The sequence below is a fragment of the Olea europaea genome, unplaced genomic scaffold (genome assembly GCF_002742605.1).
Source record: "Olea europaea var. sylvestris unplaced genomic scaffold, O_europaea_v1 scaffold2433, whole genome shotgun sequence".
NCBI lineage: Eukaryota > Viridiplantae > Streptophyta > Magnoliopsida > Lamiales > Oleaceae > Olea > Olea europaea.
Genome location: NW_019242517.1, coordinates 25,769 through 46,002, shown reverse-complemented (window position 1 = coordinate 46,002; position 20,234 = coordinate 25,769). Strand labels below are relative to the sequence as shown.

Here is a 20,234-nt window from a genome sequence, read left to right as displayed (position 1 = left end):
GAACATTCGGATGCACAGCCTACTATCATGTCAACGAGGGAAAGCTTGATGCGAGGGCCAAGAAGGCTATATTCTTGGGGTATGCGGCAGGTGTTAAAGGCTATCGCCTTTGGTGTTTAGAGGATTCTAAGTTCATAATCAGCAGAGATGTTACCTTTGATGAGAACTCCATGGTAGCTTCGTTGAAAGCTACAGTGCCCGGTGGTGATGATGTTGAGACTACAATGTCTCAAGTTGTTGACATAGAACCTAGAGATCAACCTGATTCTAGGCATGTTCAAGAGGAGCATCAAACAGACACTCAAGATGAGAGTGATGATGCACTTGAACAAGAGGCGATTCAGCAAGAGAATGTACAGGCACAGCAACAGCAGCAGCTCGCAGATAACTTGGCTTCCTCTAGGCCACGCCGTACTTACAAACGAGTTCTAAAGTTGGGGTCAGACGAGCCTTTGAGGCACTATGGGCAGACAAATTTGGTTGAGTATGCACTCTCGGTGGAGGATGATGAGCCTACCACTTTCAAGGAAGCTATTTTAAACAACAATAGCGAGAGTTGGTTGGCGGCAATGGAAGAAGAGATGGAATCACTTCACAAGAACCAAACATGGGAGGTTGTCCCATTGCCCATAGGTAAGAATGCTATTGGTTGCAAGTGGTTGTATAAAAAGAAGGAGGATCCTACCAAGCTCGGTGGTACAAGATTCAAAGCGAGGTTAGTGGCTAAGGGGTTTGCACAAAGAGAGGGAGTTGACTACAATGAGATCTTTTCTCCTGTGGTCAAGCACACTTCCATTCGGGTGCTAATGAGTATTGTTGCTCATCATGATCTTGAGCTGGAACAACTCGATGTCAAAACCGCCTTCTTGCACGGGGACTTGGATGAGGAGATCTATATGGATCAACCTGAGGGCTACAAGGTTGAGGATAAGGAATGTCAGGTATGTCGCTTGAGAAAATCACCATATGGATTGAAGCAATCTCCTCGGCAATGGTACAAGCGATTTGACTCCTTCATGCTAAAGCATGGTTTCTCCAGAAGTGAGTATGACTGTTGTGTTTATATTCGGAAACTTCGAGGAGGTAACTATAACTATCTTCTTCTATATGTGGATGACATGCTTATCGCTTCGAAAAGCAAGGTGGAGATAGATAAGTTGAAATCTCAACTTGGTAAAGAGTTTGAGATGAAGGATATGGGGGCTGCTAGGAAAATACTGGGTATGGAGATCAGAAGAGAGAGGACGAACCGGCGAATGTTCTTGAGTCATAAAGGCTACATTGAGCGGGTTATTGCTAGGTTCGGGTTGCAAGGTGCAAAGTCGGCGGTGACTCCATTGGCTCCACATTTTAGGCTCTCTGGTAAACAGTCTCCTACTACAGTGGAAGAAAAGGTACGCATGGATAGTGTGCCTTATGCTAGTGCAGTTGGCAATTTGATGTATGCCATGTTGTGTACACGCCCAGATATTTCACAGGCGGTGAGTGTGGTCAGTAGATTCATGGCGAATCCGGGGAAGGCACACTGGGAAGCTGTGAAGTGGACCCTGAGGTACTTAAAAGGTACCGCGGATACGGGTCTATGTTTTGGTGGAAATGCATGTCATATAAGTGGGTTTGTGGACTCGGATTATGCAGGTGATCTAGATAGACGACGATCTACTACTGGATATGTGTTTTGCATACATGGTGCCCCAATTAGTTGGCGATCGATGTTACAGGCTACAGTTGCACTTTCTACTACAGAGGTCGAGTAGATGGCCATGGCAGAGGGAGTGAAGGAAGCATTGTGGTTGTGGGGTCTTCTAGATGATTTGGGGATTGAGCAGGATTGTGTGGATTTGTGGTGTGATAGCCAGAGTGCGATTCACTTGGCTAAGAATCAGGTTCATCATGCTCGAACCAAGCATATTGACGTCAGGTATCATTTTGTGCGTGATGTTATAGAGGAAGGTGATATTTCACTCTCGAAGGTACACACAAATGAGAACCCAGCTGACATGTTAACCAAAGTGGTGACGGGTAGCAAGTTTCAACATTGCTTGGACTTGCTTCACATTAGTCTGTGTTGATATGTCCGAGAGGGCATGGCCCTTTCGGGGCGAGGTTGAAATGAGGTGGAGAGTATATGAAGGTGGAGGTGAACTACGGAGGCTTGATCCCGAGTTTTGGGTACGTAGGCAATCATGGTTTGAATGATGCAGCCGAGTTGGTGCTTGCTACTTCTTCTTGTGTTCGTCCAAAATTTGAGGTCTATCAAATGATGTACGAGATGAAGAATTGTGAGAAGAAGAGAAGCTGAAGAAGCTGGAGGAAGGGCTGCTGGTTCTGCCGGGGCGCCCAGGCGCCAGGAGTGGGCGCCTAGGCGCCCAATTTCTGCCTCTCCGGCAGAAACATGGCGCCTAGGCACCCCGTATGTTTAGGCAGACAGAAACCTGGCGCCTAGGCGCCCCGAGTGCTGGAGGAAAACCGTTGCATGGCGCCTAGGCGCCCCGATAGGCTATATATATAGCCATTCTTTCCCCCCTTCATTTTAACACAAGACCTAGAGAGAAAATTAGAGAGAAAACTTGGTGAGAATTTTTACAAGATAGAAGGTTATTCATCTTGGGTATAAATTCAAAGTTATTTTCTTTCTTGGGGATTAACTTGAGGCTTGTTCAAGTAATCCAAACACATTGATCTTCATATATTCCATTGAAATCATTTCTTCCTCATTTTCTTGTTCTTCAAGTGTTTTGGAAATTTTCACATTATCAACTTTGTTTGATCATTGGGCTATCTTTGGGAGGTGTTTTCCTAACATTAACATTGGATTTACATTGGCCTTGAGCTATTTAAAACGTAAGTATGTTGTTGAACATAATTAAAATGAAATCGTAGAAGATGAGCATAGTTTAATTTTTTGCCTCTCAAAATTATGCAGCTCCGGGATCTCGTGCAATCATTTCAGGAGAAAAGCTCTCACAAATAGAAGGTACAGAAGCACGGCCCAGTATTCCTCTTTCTAGCAAGAATGCTGAATCCCGACGAGGTTGGAAACTTTTCCATTTTCTTTCTGGAAATATATTATGTTTTATTCCTTAATCAAATAATATATATTTTTTCACTTGATGAATCTCTCATCACATGCTGCAGGAAAGATGGTTTTGCCCTTTGAACCTCTGACTGTGGCATTTCAAAATGTGTAGTACTACATGGAAACCCCGAAGGTAACCACAAATCTATTAAATTTATATTTTGGACAGCCTCAAATTTATCAAGAGCCAGTGGAACAAAATTACATGGGATAGAATGGTCCTTTTGTTTTGTTTTTAGGCAATGAAAGAGCGTGGTTTTAAGCAAAAACAGCTCCAACTTCTTCGCAATATCTCTGGTACATTTAGACCTGGTGTTCTTACAGCACTTATGGGTATCAGTGGAGCTGGAAAAACAACTCTTCTTGATGTTCTTGCTGGTAGAAAGACTAGTGGAACTGTGAAAGGAGAAATTAAAATTGGAGGGTATCCTAAAGTTCAAAGGACATTTGCTAGGATATCTGGTTACTGTGAGCAAACTGACATACATTCTCCTCAAATTACCGTGGAAGAATCACTTATTTTTTCCACTTGGCTGCGTCTTGATCCGCAGATCAACTCAGAAAGAAAATATGTATGTCACCACTCATATAAAAAGTTCAAACTTCCAACTGGTTGTACATCCAACGTCCATGTCTGTCTAATTTTCAGTGGATATTCTGTAGGACTTTGTGAAGGAAGTCCTCGAGACCATTGAGCTTGATGGAATTAAAGATGAGTTAGTGGGGAAGCCAGGTATCAGTGGTCTATCGACCGAGCAACGCAAGCGGCTCACCATAGCCGTGGAGCTTGTCGCTAACCCCTCCATCATTTTTATGGATGAACCTACGATTGGACTAGATGCTAGAGCAGCAGCTATTGTCATGCGTGCAGTAAAAAATGTGACAAACACAGGGAGAACAATAGTTTGCACAATTCACCAACCGAGTATTGACATATTTGAGGCATTTGATGAGGTAAATAACTGCGAACTAGTTTTTAAGAATCTTAGAACATTACCATTTAACTTTATTAGTTGTAAAGGTTGATACTAATCAATTAGAAAATAGTTATGTACTTTGATTACCATATAATGGCTTTATCTGGTAGCTATTGGTGTGAGCTTTAGTTAGTAAAATTTCGTACATACTTGTATGATAAATGGTGAGCATGTATAAAACTACACCTTAATTATAGTCATGCGTTTCAGCATAAATTAGTTTTATGGTAGAATTCTAAAACGAAGAAAATATTTGCATCTCCTTCTGTTTTCTTGCAGCACTCTCTGAAATATAAATTACTTTACATTAATCAGCCAAAAAATAGGTTTAATATGAATATCTTGGTATTGCAGAGGTTAGTTATGCAAAAAGAAAAAACTATTGGAGTTTTCCCACATTTTGTACAAGACTTAATGAAGTTATATATAACTTCACCAGTATCAGAAAATAGAAATACTTATTTATTTGTAACAGCATACTGTCAATCTATCTTTTATCACCTTACATTTTTTCATTTGCATCATTGTATTATACAGATCATAATCAACTCTCTATCTTGTATTGTTAAATTACTTTTAAGTTTATAATTTCGCTTTCGGAGAATAGGTGATGGTTCTCATACGGTCAGACTCATAATAAACATTTTGTGGCCTTTAGAAAACCAGTAGCTGAATATTGTTTGATGGGTTCTACCACCAAGTTGATATCCATATTGAATTAGGATGATAAATTTCACGTGCATTCTTTTGTTCTTAGAAGTGATAGAAGTGTCAACAATCAGTGTTAAATGAAAACAAATTCCAAATTTCAAGTAAAAAGATCTCTTGTAGCCATTTCTGTCTTTGTGATCCCTGCATAGAATACATATCCATAGAGTATATCACAAATGTGCCCTTCAAAACCTTTTGTAGTTACTTCTCTTGAAAACTGGTGGACGGACGATCTACTATGGTCCTTTGGGGAGGAATTCCTCTGAAGTAATCAACTACTTTCAGGTTAGTTTCCATCTTAATGGATATACCTGTTCGACAGGTTCAGTTTCCTTTTTCATCCGCCAACTTGATCGAACAACTTCTTCATCAGTGCGGAGCTTATTAATCTCATCATTTTCACTTCACGACAGGGTACATCCGGGGTGCCAAGAATCAGAGATAGATACAATCCAGCTACATGGATGTTAGAGGTCACCTCGACATCTTCAGAAGCTGAACTTGGATTAGACTTTGCTGAGATTTATGAGAATTCTGCTTTGTATGAGTAAGTCCAGTGCTGAATAACTTCACATGTTGCTACCACGGACCTAGTTGTGAACATATTTGTATGGACTTTCCGTGCATTAAATTTTGTTCTCACAAGCATTAAGAGCAAGACATTAATCTTTGCATTCCACGTGTTCATACAAAAGCGCAGTCAGGAATCCCTTCTCATCCAAGTTTCTTGGATCATTATCATGTTTCATTATCTTAAAAGACGAGTATCTGGACTATCATTGGACATTGATACATTGTTTCATCGGCATAAAGCTGTGAGTACGTGTGCTGCATACATATTAGTTCGTCGGAGAGTAATAAATTGTAGCTCAAGCATAAAACCAACATATTGAATCTCGAGTTCTAAAAGTTGACAACATATTTAATGATTTAGTTGTGTTGACCATTGATTGATCAGTATGTTTTTATCTACTCGTAATAGCTGGAACTAAGCAGTTGTGCGATACTCATATTCTATTATCTTGGCTTGTAGGACTAACAACGAACTTGTCGAAAATCTGAGTAAACCTCCTCCTGGTTCAAAAGATTTGCATTTTCCAACCCAGTACTCACAAAATGGTTGGGGACAATTCAAAGCCTGCCTCTGGAAGCAGCACTTGTCTTATTGGCGAAGTCCTACCTACAACCTGATGCGATTTATACATATGCTTTTCACATCTTCAATTCTTGGAGTTCTATTTTGGGGTCAGGGGAAGAACATGTAAGTAGATTTTAGCGTTTTTCAACAACATTAAACTGAGCCGGCAAATAAACTAAATCCTTTGAATTTAAATTTCTGATAATCCTTTCCATCCAATGAAAATTTCTTGATTTCGTTTTCATTTGACAGAAATGAAGCACAGAATATATTCACCATATTTGCTTCAATGTTTAGTGCCACAATCTTCTCTGGCATAAACAATTCCACTACAGTTTTACCATATGTGACCACGGAGAGATCTGTTTTCTATAGAGAGAGGTTTGCCGGAATGTATGCCTCATGGGCTTATGCAGCTGCACAGGTATAACTACTTAGTAGATGCTAAATTATTTGTACACTCAACCTTAAAACTGATCTTAGAATTCAAGAAGTTGTCTTAAGTGTGCTGTTCTCCTAGAATGTATAGAGACAGTCTATTAAAGCATGTTATTGATTTTGTAGGTCATTATCGAAGTTCCATATACCTTCACCCAAGCACTCGCATATACAGTCATCACATATCCGATGATTGGATTCTATTGGTCACCATGTAAGGTGTTCTTGTACTTCTATTCTATGTTTTGTATATTAGCATACTTCACTTATCAAGGAATGTTGCTAATCTCTATGACGCCAAGCATTCCACTAGCTGCAATTGGATAGTCAATCTTCTACTCGATGCTCAACCTGTTTTCTGGATTCCTCATTCCTCGCCCGGTAAGCCTTTCTTCTCTTCATAAGTGTTATAAATCGTGCATGCGATATTAGAACTCTTTTATATCATTATAATTTCATTCTATATTGCTATGTACTAAACAAAACAATTTTGTTGTTTAAATTTGCAGCAAATCCCGACATGGTGGGTGTGGTTCCATTATCTAGCACCTTCTTCTTGGACATTAAATTGTATGCTTACTTCACAATATGGAGATCTTGAAAAGGACATTGATGTGTTTGGAGAAACTGAAACAGTAAAAACCTTTCTAAATGATTTTTTTTGGGTTTCACTATAGTCAATTACCTATTGTGGCTGTAATTTTAACTCTTTGCCCTATTCTTTTTGCTTATCTTTTTTCATATTGTATTGGGAAGTTGAACTTCCAAAGAAGGTGAAAATATATAATCATTTTCAATTGTGTATATGTATCAAAAACAAAGATTATTTTGTTGCTGTATTCTCTTGCAAGGTGAAATATAGTCTTTTTACCTCGCTCTATTATTACTTTCTCGACTAATTCCTTTCACCATTGCCCCACGGAAAAGGTATTTTACTTCTAAGTTGATTGTTTGGTTTCAAGATTGTAGTGCATGATTGTCTCCAATCTATGCTACTAATAACGTAAATATGCATGTATGCAAGTAAAATGACACGTAACGACAGTGATGCTCAATCACAAGTTACGCTTCTCAGAGTTGAAATAGTACTATTTCGTAAAAAGGTAATATAAATATGCGTTTTCTCCTCACATTTTCTTACACAAAAACTATGCTATATTTGAGTGCGAATCGCGCATGATAGGATGGTAATAGAGCGACACGGATGTAGACAACATAGTTATTATGGTTCATTTAAGCAAGTATGAACCCAAATGAAATTTTTTTCTTCTCAAACATCTAACTTCTTGGTGGAATAAATATTAAGCAGAGCTGGACTTTGAGAATTCACGACTAGGTGTAAAGCTGGTTGGGTCACCTTTAAGTCGACTCAGTGCACGCTGCACACGGGCTTGATTACGGTCATATTTTTCTACCAGATTACCAGTGTAGAAAATGAGATGCCTGGGCTACTGAATTACACTGTATTAACTTCAACAAACAAAGATCTGTTAAGTCTTTTCAGATTTTGATTCAATGTACCCAAAAAAAAAAAAGTCAAGAAAGGCACAAGTTCTTTATATAACGAATAGGCCACTCTGTTTTCCCCCAAAATCAGCAAAATCCTTTAATCTATTTATTTAAAATTATCTGATATGGCCTTCCTTCTTTTTTGCTGAGGGTAACATGAATCAGACAACAAACTTTATATTCATTTAGAAAAAGCAGAATTAAGTCACAAAGATGAAAAAAAGTAGCTGATTCTTCCACAAATCAGAGCCATGTTAAATGCATCTTTGCCATCAGATATATATAAACAATTTCTTTGGCTCTTCAAGTTTTAATTTTTTAGCACTTAATAATGTGTAATAAGTTCATTAAAGTAAAAGGCGCCTGCGAGAGGATTGAACCATGGGAACGAATCTACAGCTTAGCTTAGGTTAGGTTCGAACCATGTAAACAAATGTAAAGAAACATCTTCTTGTTTAATCGTATGTTATGATCTATTCACAATTCCAATTTACAGTCCCTGTTGCTAGTAAGTTGATGGGTCGAAAATTGTTCGAGCTTGATGGAAAAACTACACCCTACTCATAACTAAACAAAACAAAAAATTAAAAAGGCAAAAGAGAAATGGTATACCATGATATGAAATAGTTAATTTTTACAAATACTATAAAATTGTCACCTTCCGATAAAAGAAAAAAGAAAAAAAAAAAAAAAAAAAAAAGAAAGTTACAATCGATTCCCACAAGACAATACGTGTTCTCAAAGAACTTTATACTATTGTTAAGATAGAGAATTGCCGTAAAGGCTTGGGTATTACCTAGCATTATGCATTTTTAGACAATTTAATGTGTAACGAGATAATTTGAATCGTATTGGAGGAAGAAAAATGTCACAGAGGCTAGCTTCTTGTGGATAATGATATCATCTTCGAAGCTATCTTTTTGCCTAAAAAATTGTAAACTTACCGAACTTCACCCATATAAATTTTTTTTTTTTAAAGGATAAATTTCATACTCCACGCGTAAATTAAAAGTTGTCATTTTGGTCACTTACAAAGTGACTAATTTAAAGAAAATAATAATAATAATAATAAGCAGCAAAAATTACGTTCTTCTAGTCATTGGCCCCCTTTAGTTTGGACCATTAGTTAATCCTATTTCTGATTCATTTCATTTTTCCTTTTATGGATTACGAGTCTCTTCAAGATTATTTCCTTGGGTCCACTTGTACCTTGATCAACTATTTGTGTGTCCAAACCCAGAAAAAAATCTAGAATTTTCTGATTGATCTACCATGAAAATAACTCTACTTAAACAATCTATGTCCATTCATGACCATGTAAAGAAAAAGGGGTGTCGGTAAAATAAAATGTGGGTCTTAAAATATTTGGAGGATTGGGCAGTGTATCATTTTTTAGATAAGCTATACAATATGTGGTGATAAGATATCGCTTTGGCTTTGCCTACTAATGAATAGTGATATACCCATCAATTTCATGTAAAATGGGTTAGACCAGCCTACATAAAGTCGAGGAGTGACTAGCAAAAAGTTTCTTGAGTTAGGTAACGATCAAAATCTCTGATTCACCATAATGCTTATAAAAAGTATATCAGGTTGAGTAACTTAGTTGCACTCGATTAAACTACTCAACCAACAACAAGGCACTTGTCACCCTTGAAATTGAATTTAATATGGCTTATGGATGTATTTTAGTGCAAGAGAAAGCCGTCAATATCGACCACCTTTAGCTAACATATATCCTTGAATAAGGCCTTACATCTAATTTCTTTGTCTAAGAATACTCATTTTCCCACCATACTCAATATCTTGTCTGGTAAAGCTTTTTCTAATTTTTTTTTTTTTTTTAATGTCATTTTATTGGACCCACAATTTTTATTTATTTTTCAACCACACATTTCATCAAAATGCTTTGTCAGAAAGGGGATAAAGTACATGTACATTTTAGAATGAATCCAAAACACAACCCGTTCAATTTTCAAACCACAACTCGAACATTAACTCAAGTATCAGAGAAGGCAAATCACCACCTCCCTTTTGAACTCGTGTATGGATATCCTTTCTGGCAAATTTAAGGCATGATTCTGTAGAAAGTTGATACAAGAGATTTCAGAAATTTTCGACATCAACAATTTAACTTTAGAAAGGGATCCCGAAACAATTTTCGCCATAAACCCACATTCTCTCAAAAACTTCCCTAACTATATCTCATCCATCCTCGAAACTAGTACACGTAATAATAAAGTGAGTGATGGTATGCTTACAAAGTAGATTTACAAAAAAGGTTGACAAAGTGGTTGTTGTCAAAATTAAGACCATTCAATTCAAAAACAGTTTTCTTGAAAGCAACAAAATCCATTGATCTTGATCTTGTACACACACTTTGTCAACCATTTTTGTCAAACTACTTTGTACAAGTAGTTTAATTGTAATAAAGTTTAGCCACCGGTTTACAGAACTTTGTTGTGGTAAGAACAAGTTTTAAATTTGGAAGAATGTGTGGTAAAAAGTAAAAAAAAAAAAAATTTAGGTTTACGTGAAGAATATTTTGTTTTGTAAATATGTAGTTGAAAACATGGCTGACCCAAGTGGGGTCCTGGGGGTCATGTGACTCCCCAACTTTTGAGATTTGACCCTTTTTTTTTTTTTTTTTGATAAGTTCTGTTTCGTATTAATTGAAATCTAAATTTTAATATAAATCAAAGTTAATAATTAATTTTAATAACATATTTCATCGAATCCTTAACTTTTTAACTTTTATCAAAATATACTAAAAATCTAATTTTAACCATCATCAAACAGAGACAAAATCATAATAAATTTGAATTTTTTTCTCATTTCTCTTGTTCTATCTTACATTCACTTTCACATATTTTACCAAAACCTTAACCCTTCTAATTTTTTAAAAATTTTCTATAATTTTTCTATAAATTATCATATCTACTACAAATTTTCAATTAATTAGAACCTAAATTTGCATTTTCTTCTATCCTATTTGTGTACATAGAATGTGACTGAATTGATTATCTTCAATTTAACTTATATTTAAAGAATTATATTTATTTGATTGAATATTGGTTATATGTTTTTTTTCTTTTGATCACTTGAATTGATTGTTTGTATTAAATACACTATAAATTTTTTAAATATAAATATTTATTTTCTTACGATGAGCAAAATATGAATGAAGAAATATTTTTTAAATGTAAATCTGTATTTTCTCAGTCAATTATAAATCATTCAAAAATTAAGAACAAAGTATTCGATTTGTAAAAATTTTGATTGTGCCCCTCTAACTAAGAATATTTGCGTCCGCCCCTGATTGAAAATGAGTACGAGAAAAAAGAATGAGAAGGAATGGTTGTCAAATAGGGACTTAGATCAAACGGAGATGAGGTTTATCCACTTCTTTACGTTTGAGCATGCATGTGCTTCACCACCTTGCCAAATTCTGCTAATTTCGAGCTAATATTTGTAAAGATATGGAACATGGGCTGTTTTTGTTGATTCTTTCGACTTTAGAGAGGCAAAAGATATTCAATTTCATTCTTCACCACAAAGAAATCACTTTACTTTATCATCGTCATCACATATTCTTCCTTTTACTTTTTCATCCTTTTCTCATGCACCTTTATCTTGTAGACTTTTTTGCTCCGTCTAAAAGCCCATCTTGTTTCATTCTTGTTTTAAAAACTGTCGTAATTGGCATTAAAAATCCATTTGGAAACTAGCCCAGAAACTGTAAACTTCTTCCTAAAATATGGCTCCACAGTTTCTCTTCTTATTCTTCCTATCTATTATTTGTTTCTGCTCTTCTGGTAAGTATATACTCTCTTGAAACCGTTCAAATTTATAGAGAATAAGGCTTAACCTGGTACTGTTACATTGACGTTGATAGGAAAGCAAAGTCATGCTTCCATGCTAAGTACTTATTGATTCCTATTGAAACTAAATGTATAAGAGTGAAAGATTTTCAAAAATAGCAATTATTATCCTTCTAAAGAAATTTAAAATCTTACTATCTTTGAATTATCGGAGTGTTAGACCGTGAAACATGCATGAATAATTTTCTAGCTCTTCAGTTAAAACAAGATTTATTTATATTAGTTTGATCGTGTAATTACTATAGAAAAGAATCTTTGTTTTATGATCATTTATACATATAAATTAGATCTTTTTATATGTAATTTGAAGAGGAAAAACTCGTACAAATTTTCCCATTATTTTGAGCGTTTCCGTGTCAATGGTTATCAATTCATAGCCAAATATACTAATAAATTTAGCATTATAGCAGCAGTCAAATAATAATACAAGAAAAAATTGTATTATTTGCAGGGATATTTCTGTGCCCAGCTGAAGCTAATAAGCAGATAGAATTTGAAAGACAAGAACAACATACATTACATATGATGCACAGAGGACTACTTTACAAAGCAATTCGACACGATTTCACTGATGCACCAGCAACCTTTCCTACGACACCGGTGACCAATCCTGTGACGACCCCCGTCACAAATCCTGTGACGACCCCCGCAGTGAATGCCCCTCCGGCCAATCCCGCTCCCGATATTGTCACCGTTCCACCTGCAAATCCCATCACAGTTACCCCGTCACCACCTTTCACGAACGCAGTGCCAGTCCCAGTCTCGAATACTGGTCCAGTCAATGGCGGAATACCAGTAACCAATCCAGTCACTACTCCTAGTACCAATGCGGGAGGTCAGCCCGTGAGTAATCCGGTGACAACTTATCCCACCCCGACAGGAGGTATACCTGTCACAAATCCGGTGGCTCCTCCCACAACCACTAGCCCGATTACCAGCGCACCTGCAGTTCCGGGGCAGAGCTGGTGCATTGCAAAGAACGGAGTTCCAGAGACCACACTTCAGTCAGCACTCGATTATGCTTGTGGGCTTGGAGGCGCAGATTGTTCGGCGATCCAACAAGGTGCAAACTGCTATAATCCCACCAGTTTGCAATATCATGCATCGTTTGCCTTTAATAGCTATTATCAGAAAAATCCAGTGCAAACTAGCTGTGATTTCGGGGGTACTGCTGTGACAACAAATGTTAATCCAAGTAAGCACAATAATTCAATGGACCTATCTTATACAGAAGAATAAGTTGGAAGCTTATTTTCACGAATTTCTGCTTTTTCACTCAGGCACTGGTTCTTGCATTTTCCCAACATCATCATCCTCTACATCATCATCATCATCATCATCAACGACATCCCCGATCACGGCAACTCCAATGCCAACAACAGGAACCTCATCTGGAGCAGCCCCTGGGTAAACACTGAAGGAAACTAAAATATTATTTAGTACTACATACCAAACATGTCCTTAAATGCTTCTTCAGTATTATGTAGTAGTCATCTTATCGCGTTATTTTCTCTTTTGCAGTTCAATTAGTCCGTCAATCTTAAATAATAGCAATCCTGGATATGGAGGCACCACAGCAGGCTTTGGTGAAAGCCCTTCAAGTGCCAACGCTTCAATTTCCTCATCGAGTAGTTTGCAGCCATTTATTGGCTGCATCATTTCAGTGACATCCATTATCACTGGAAGATTTGTTTTTGATATTAGAGGCAACCTTCTCCATACATAAATGGATCAGATGACCATTGCACAAGTAGTGTATCAGTTTTGGGCTGTACAAATGTTTGCAGAAGAAGGAAATAGTCAAGAATTCTTGGTGCTCGGCTCTCATCAGTCATTTTCTGCTCAAGTTTCGAACTGAATAGCACTAGATGCAGTTTCTACATGTACTCTACTAGTTCTGCAGCTATATATTAGATCATCCTAAAAAATACCTCGAGAGGGGCCAATCAATAGGAGCAGGACAGGAAGAAGCTGAAATTGAATAGGTTATTAGATGTAATAGCATGTTCCATATAGATATATATAAATAAAGGTTTTCAAATTATTTGCTGCTCATATAATTCATCAGTCTGCAACGCATAATTATGTAATTCCATATTGTCATTAAACTTGAGGCCATAATAACCACTTCATTCTAATAATTGTGCATACAAGAGGGTTATGCTGTTGAATGATGTTGATGTCAAAAAATGTAAGGTAATTTCACAATCAAAGAGAAAAAGAAGTGTTTATTTCCAATAATCTAAGGACAACATACATGATAAGACAAGAGTAATCCAAAGAATAAAGTATCGCTTTGAGAAAATCCCAGCTCTCCCTTGGGAGGGATCCATTGATTCACACCAATTGGCCGATTCATGTCATTTCAGCTACAGTACATTCATGGAAACTTGTGCCTCTTATCCAAGTTTCCTTTGCTTTGATTGGTTGACAAGGTAAGCCTTGTTAGGTCATCATTACGCCTAGACCTTGCAACATTATCAATTAATTATTACCGGCAACTGATTGGTTGAAGAATGGTGAGGGGAGAGACATGATGTGGCAGTTATTTAGGCATCATAATGTCTAAGTAAAAAAAAAAAAAAAAAGTTGAACCCCAATCTTGAGAGCCCCCACCGCCTCATCCCTAAAACTTTGTGAGGGAGGTAAATCGCAGAATGTGACTCAACAATCCAGGGAAGCTAACGCGTCCGACCTTGGTGTTTAAAGCATGCAGGGTGATTTGAGAAATTTTTTACTTTAATGAGGTCGGAGTTTGGATTCTAACAAATACAAAAGAAAATGACCCTCAGTGCAAAATTTTGCACTATTCTAATCGAATTTACCTCTACGCATCTGATCTTAGTATACATTAGGAAAAGATATTATCAATTAATTATTACCGGCAACTGATTGGTTGAAGAATGGTGAGGGGAGAGACATGATGTGGCAGTTATTTAGGCATCATTATGTCTAAGTAAAAAAAAAAAAAAGTTGAACCCCAATCTTGAGGGCCCCCACCGCCCCGTCCCTAAAACTTTGTGAGGGAGGTAAATCGCGGAATGTGACTCAACAATCCAGGGAAGCTAACGCGTCCGACCTTGGTGTTTAAAGCATGCAGGGTGATTTGAGAAATTTTTTACTTTAATGAGGTCGGAGTTTGGATTCTAACAAATACAAAAGAAAATGACCCTCAGTGCAAAATCTTGCACTATTCTAATCGAATTTACCACTATGCATCTGATCTTAGTATACATTAGGAAAAGAAAATACGATAACATTACATCTTCGAGAATACTACTAAGATCAAATTATCTCTTGGAGAATACTACTAAGATCAACATTGACATGGAAACTACAATCTTGAAACCAGAAGTTTCCCATATGTTATGTTTTTCATTTATTGGTGTACCCTGTCGTTTTGCTGCCAACTGATCTCTTAGTTCCTTCAGCGCTTTATCTCTTCGTTCTCCCATCTGTGGAGTAGATATGAGTAAGAGTCAATGCCATCAGTAATTAACATGACCAGAAGAAAAAAGAAGAAGAAGAAGAAGAAGAAGAATAGTTATACAAATATTGATGTAGATGTAGTGAATTAAAGTCATATTTACTTTGCAATTTGCTGTAAATTAATAAATCATTTTTCACTTAGTTCCTTCAGCGCTTTATCTCTTCGTTCTCCCATCTGTGGAGTAGATATGAGTAAGAGTCAATGCCATCAGTAATTAACACGACCAGAAGAAAAAAGAAGAAGAAGAAGAAGAAGAAGAATAGTTATACAAATATTGATGTAGATGTAGTGAATTAAAGTCATATTTACTTTGCAATTTGCTGTAAATTAATAAATCATTTTTCAATATATGATCCATCCTTCCGTAATAGTAATCCATGGGGTGCATTAAACATGATATGGGGATACCAGTTATAAAAGATAAAAGGAAAATTACCCTTCGGAGCTTCCGAGTTTGAGATCGAGTTTCTTGAAGACAAAACTCTAACTTGAGGACTTTCTTTTTCAGCTCCTGATCGGCTCTACGATGCTTCTCTAACTGTCAAACATACGAGGTAAGGATCATTAAAATATAATCTTAGATCTAATGAGAGAACCAATTCAAGAGTTACTATTATGAAACAAGTTAAGATAACAAACCTGAGACTCCAACTCTTTAGTCTTCTGCTTCCAATGAGCAGACATAATCCTGACTTCATCTCTCAACTTAGCTAATTCTTCGTCCTTTGCAGTCAATAGCTTATTCATCTTCTCAAAATTCTTCGGGGAAACCTCATCTAATATTTTCCAGAGCTCACAATCTTTATTTGCTCCAGCCTTAGCCAATGTTTGAATGATCTCATGCTCAATTCTCAAGACTTCATCCTTGAGTTGCATTTCAAAAAATTCTCTTGACTGAAGATCTTTCTGAAGAAGATCTAATTGTTGTCCCAGTTTATTCACACGAATCTCGTGCTCTTTTAAAGAGCAATTTTTCACTTCTAATTCTTTCAACAGTGCTGAACACTGTAATTGTGCAGATTGAGCAGATAGCGCACTTGCATCCGCTGTTGCTTTAGTCGCTGAAAGCTGTGATCTCAGATTATCCAAATCCTTCACATACTATATACATTATCAATAAAAGAACGAGGATCAGAATTAAGATTAAGCAAGGAAAACACAATATGCAATAGGATATGGTGGATAGGTAAAAGAGAACTGAGGTGAAAACAAAATTCCATTTTTACTCATAAAATTAGGCAGTATTCACCATGGAATATAAGCCAAAAAATATATATAAAAATGAACAAAACAAGTGAAAAAGTTTCTCACTGTTTTGGGTCTGTGTCCATTATAGTTATAGATTTTAATAGGGTGTTGATTTGGAAGCATTAAAAATTGACCATGAATTTGTGCTTATCTAGAGATAATTTTAACAAATTTACAAGATCAATGGATAAGATTTGCTACTGACGAGGATAATGGAAATTGACAAGTCATTTTTATCTCATCAAAGCAAGGTATAAGCTTCAAAGTAAAAATATTAGGCAGAACAGCCTAAGTAATATAACAAGTGCTTCATTGTTTTTGCTCAGCTCTAGCAGCATTATTTCCCATTCTCGATTCGTTAAAAAGTTATAGAGAGCATATAAAAATAAAAATCTAAATATATAACTACGAATGTTTTGTCATGTTCTAAAATTACATTGACTACGAATGTTTTGTCATGTTCTAAAATTACATTGACTCAATGTCAAATATATGATATAGAATAATTAACCTATAGATATTAGGATGATACGCTTTGCAATAGCTATCAATTAGCTGCTACAAGCTTCGAATCCAAGTATTAATCAAAAGGCTTGGGTGACCAATACATGTTCATACTTGTTTCCATATCTAGTGTGGTGCAAACAATGGAGGATACAGAAAGCCTGGATTGACGGTTATTAAATGTCACAAACGAAAACTTTTCGGTCAAGATCGAAGTTCATGGTGATTTTTCAGGCATTTTATAACAATTTTTGTCAGTGAGAATTAAGAGACGAACTCTACCACTGTTTGAGTTTCATTTACGGACCCGGGGGTCATATAAAATTAATGTTGCAATTATTCTAACCCAATGTACTCTTATGTAATCTCTTTATTGAATTAGATTAACTAAAAGAATTTTGCATTAGATTTGAGTGGATTTACTCAAATCCCATCTCTTCTTTTACTTTCTTATCTTCAACCACTAGATTGTTCCTTAAACATAATTTTCTCCCTCAACCACACAGCATAATTGTCCATTAAAATCAATGCTCAACATTACCAATAATAAAAAATGGGAATGGAAACGAGAATAACTGAGAAGGTAGGTGGATACACTTAAAAGAGTTCATAATTGGAAAATGAAGACACCAAAAAATGGCTGCATTTAAGAAAGTGCTAATTTGGAGAAGTAACAGCAGTCCAAGACACCTCTATTTTGGAAAGTACATGCTTTTTTTTACAAGGAGACAAGACACTAGAACCATTCATAATACCACAATATTCAAGAAGATATAATTATAGTGGTGTAAAAGGACAGACATGAGGTAGTCTCAGTCTTATTGACAACCGCAGTATGAGAATTCGATTCCTAAAATATAGAATTTGACTCTTTATGAGTACCAGTGTACGAGCAAGCTCTCGTTCCCTGATTGTGTTGAAGCATATCTGCGATTTACCTCCCTCACGATGCTTTAGAGGTCAGGCGATGGGAACTCTCAAGGTTTGGGATTCAACCTTTTTTTTTTTATATTAGTACAATATATGATTATCACTCTTACTTTCCCAAAAGAATAAATAAGAAAAGCCAAAAAGTACCCTTAAAAGAGGATCAGTATGTGATAGTAACCTATACAACAAAATGAAAAATTAGATCTACAGATCATCAGTTTCACCAAAATTCAATTACAAGAAAAATGCAGACAAATATAGAGAGAGATTATAAGTACCATATGGGCCACAGATGATGTAGCCCGAAGCTGCTGATTTCTTTCCTCTAAACTATTCTGCAATCTACTTATCTCTTTTTCCAGGTACTGGGCTCTGGTTTCTGCTTCCGGTATGAATATAAATTAAGCTCCCGTTGATACCCATTTTTTTCAAAATGTATTTTTCTTTCTCTTCTTTTCAACCACACATTCTTTATTAAAATAATATTACACGTAAATCAAAAATATTTCCTTATTTTTCAACCACACACTTCCTATATAAAAAAAGTCTATAAAACACCCCCTAAAAATAAAAATAAAAGAAACAGATTGTTAGTGGCACAATCTCTAAACTATTCATGATTTTGAAAAGATTTGGTGACCCACAGAACATTCGCCAGAATTTCTAAACTAAAACAAAAGGTAGAAATCATTTCATTCATATCACTATTCACTTCCAGATATACATACATGAATTTTATGAAAATCAAAACAGATCCAAAAACAAAGAGTCGAACCTGTCTGTTAAGGCTTTCGCGAGCATATGAATGTTCCTGCGAAGCTAGACGGCTGCGGACCTCCTTTAGCTCTGCCGCCAGTGACTCCACGTTCCGACGGAAGCTCCGCTTCTTCTCACTCAGATCTTTTAGCAACGGATCCACCGATCGATTCTCCACCACTGACGCCATCACTTGAATGGAAAACACAGATGTCCAAATAACTTTAATGCTCCGACATACACCGAATCAAGGCCTACAAAGTTGTTTTATTATCACCCTATCCTCACTGGAAATGAACAAGCATGCATCACCACCATCAACGAGTAAACACGTCGCCCACACCATTTAATACACGCTCGCAATAATAGATTCTCAAAATCTCACAATCTCATTTTATTTTTTTTAATTTTAATTTTTTTTGACAATGTAGACTAGTTGACTATTTTTTACACAGTTCAAAAATTCAAAACTACTTGGCATACAATCTCAGTCAAACGACGGTTCCTGCTTCCGCTATTTTCAACCCTCAGTTCAAAAATTCAAAACTATTTGGCAAATATTCTCAGTCAAAAGACGGTTCTGTTTCGGCACACATTTTTCAAGAACAAAAAATAATTGCAATCACTTCTTGCTTACATACACACACATACCCAGTGAATCGGCGGATTTTCAGCAGCCAGAATAGCTTCTACTTCAACCTATCACAAGGAAATCGTTGCGGAAAATCAACCGGGAAAAATGGCCGAAAAATAGAGAAATTACGGGAATTCGTATAAGTATATTGAGAGAAAATGTTACAGAAGGACTAAAAAATAATGCTGAACTTAATTAGGTTTAATTAAATGATAAATTCATTAAAATGTCCATTTAATTGTAGGATCGACCTCGGATGGTGAAATTTTCGGACTTAGTTTCATCAATTTCAACCTTATTAAACACACCCAAATATGACTCCAATCCAAATAACGATTTTTACTTCGGTTGCTCAACTCAATGTCTTCACAAAGAACACAATATGGTGACTATAATGAATAACAAAGAATAGAGGAAGACTGGCTCAAATTCAAGACTCGAGAGAAAACAATAGAAAAGTCGGCTACCTCTTTTTTCAATTGAGCACACACAAAAGGGTAGTCGGGATTCCTTAATTTTTTTCTCTCAAAACCACACAAGAAAAGTGGCTAGGGCTATGGTCATATATATACTCTAAGATTAGGTTTTAATTTGGACCTTTAAAGAGGTAAACGGGTCAAGATTTAAGCCTTCCAAAAGAGAATATAATTGGGTCAAAATTTAAGCCTTCCGAAATTTATTGGGTATCGAAAACCTAACAGTTACAAAGCGTGTAAGTTATAAAGCGTGTCCACCTAAATCAGTGTTCCCCCCATTAATGTATTTTAGCTTTGTCGGACGGTTAAAATTAGGCAAGGAAGAAATGTACGGCTGCGATAACGGGATTTAGGTTGTGCCTTGAATAAATGGCCAAATATCAGGCTCGGAGTTGGTTCGGATTGTCCGAATCTTGGGTTTTGGCGAAAATGACAAGCTTCGAAGCTCGTTTGGGTTGACTTG

At 36.4% G+C, this 20,234-nt stretch overlaps 2 protein-coding genes and 1 pseudogene across 3 annotated transcripts; 2 read left to right on the top strand and 1 right to left on the bottom strand.

Annotated features, from left to right (window-relative positions):
* Positions 1-7,120, top strand: part of LOC111382092 — a 34,267-nt pseudogene extending 27,147 nt beyond the window's left edge.
* A 4,406-nt stretch (positions 7,121-11,526) lies between these two features.
* On the top strand, positions 11,527-13,793 carry LOC111382087 (mucin-2-like). Its single transcript, XM_023005958.1, has 4 exons — positions 11,527-11,667; positions 12,185-12,928; positions 13,014-13,140; positions 13,255-13,793. The coding sequence occupies exons 1-4, from the start codon at positions 11,610-11,612 to the stop codon at positions 13,457-13,459; spliced, it is 1,134 nt and encodes a 377-aa protein (XP_022861726.1). The 5' UTR covers positions 11,527-11,609; the 3' UTR covers positions 13,460-13,793.
* A 1,106-nt stretch (positions 13,794-14,899) lies between these two features.
* On the bottom strand, positions 14,900-19,525 carry LOC111382088 (nuclear envelope-associated protein 2-like). Of its 2 annotated transcripts, XM_023005959.1 has the most exons (5): positions 18,682-19,525; positions 18,184-18,292; positions 15,863-16,324; positions 15,660-15,761; positions 14,900-15,188 (listed from the first exon to the last, which is right to left on the bottom strand). In XM_023005959.1, exons 1-5 carry the CDS (start codon positions 18,849-18,851, stop codon positions 15,024-15,026), a joined length of 1,008 nt encoding a protein of 335 aa, XP_022861727.1. In that variant the 5' UTR covers positions 18,852-19,525; the 3' UTR covers positions 14,900-15,023. The 2 variants fall into 2 exon arrangements, with proteins under 2 accessions (XP_022861727.1, XP_022861728.1); XM_023005960.1 differs by lacking the exon at positions 18,184-18,292 and having other exon boundaries at positions 18,681-19,524.
* Between the last annotated feature and the right edge of the window lie 709 nt (positions 19,526-20,234).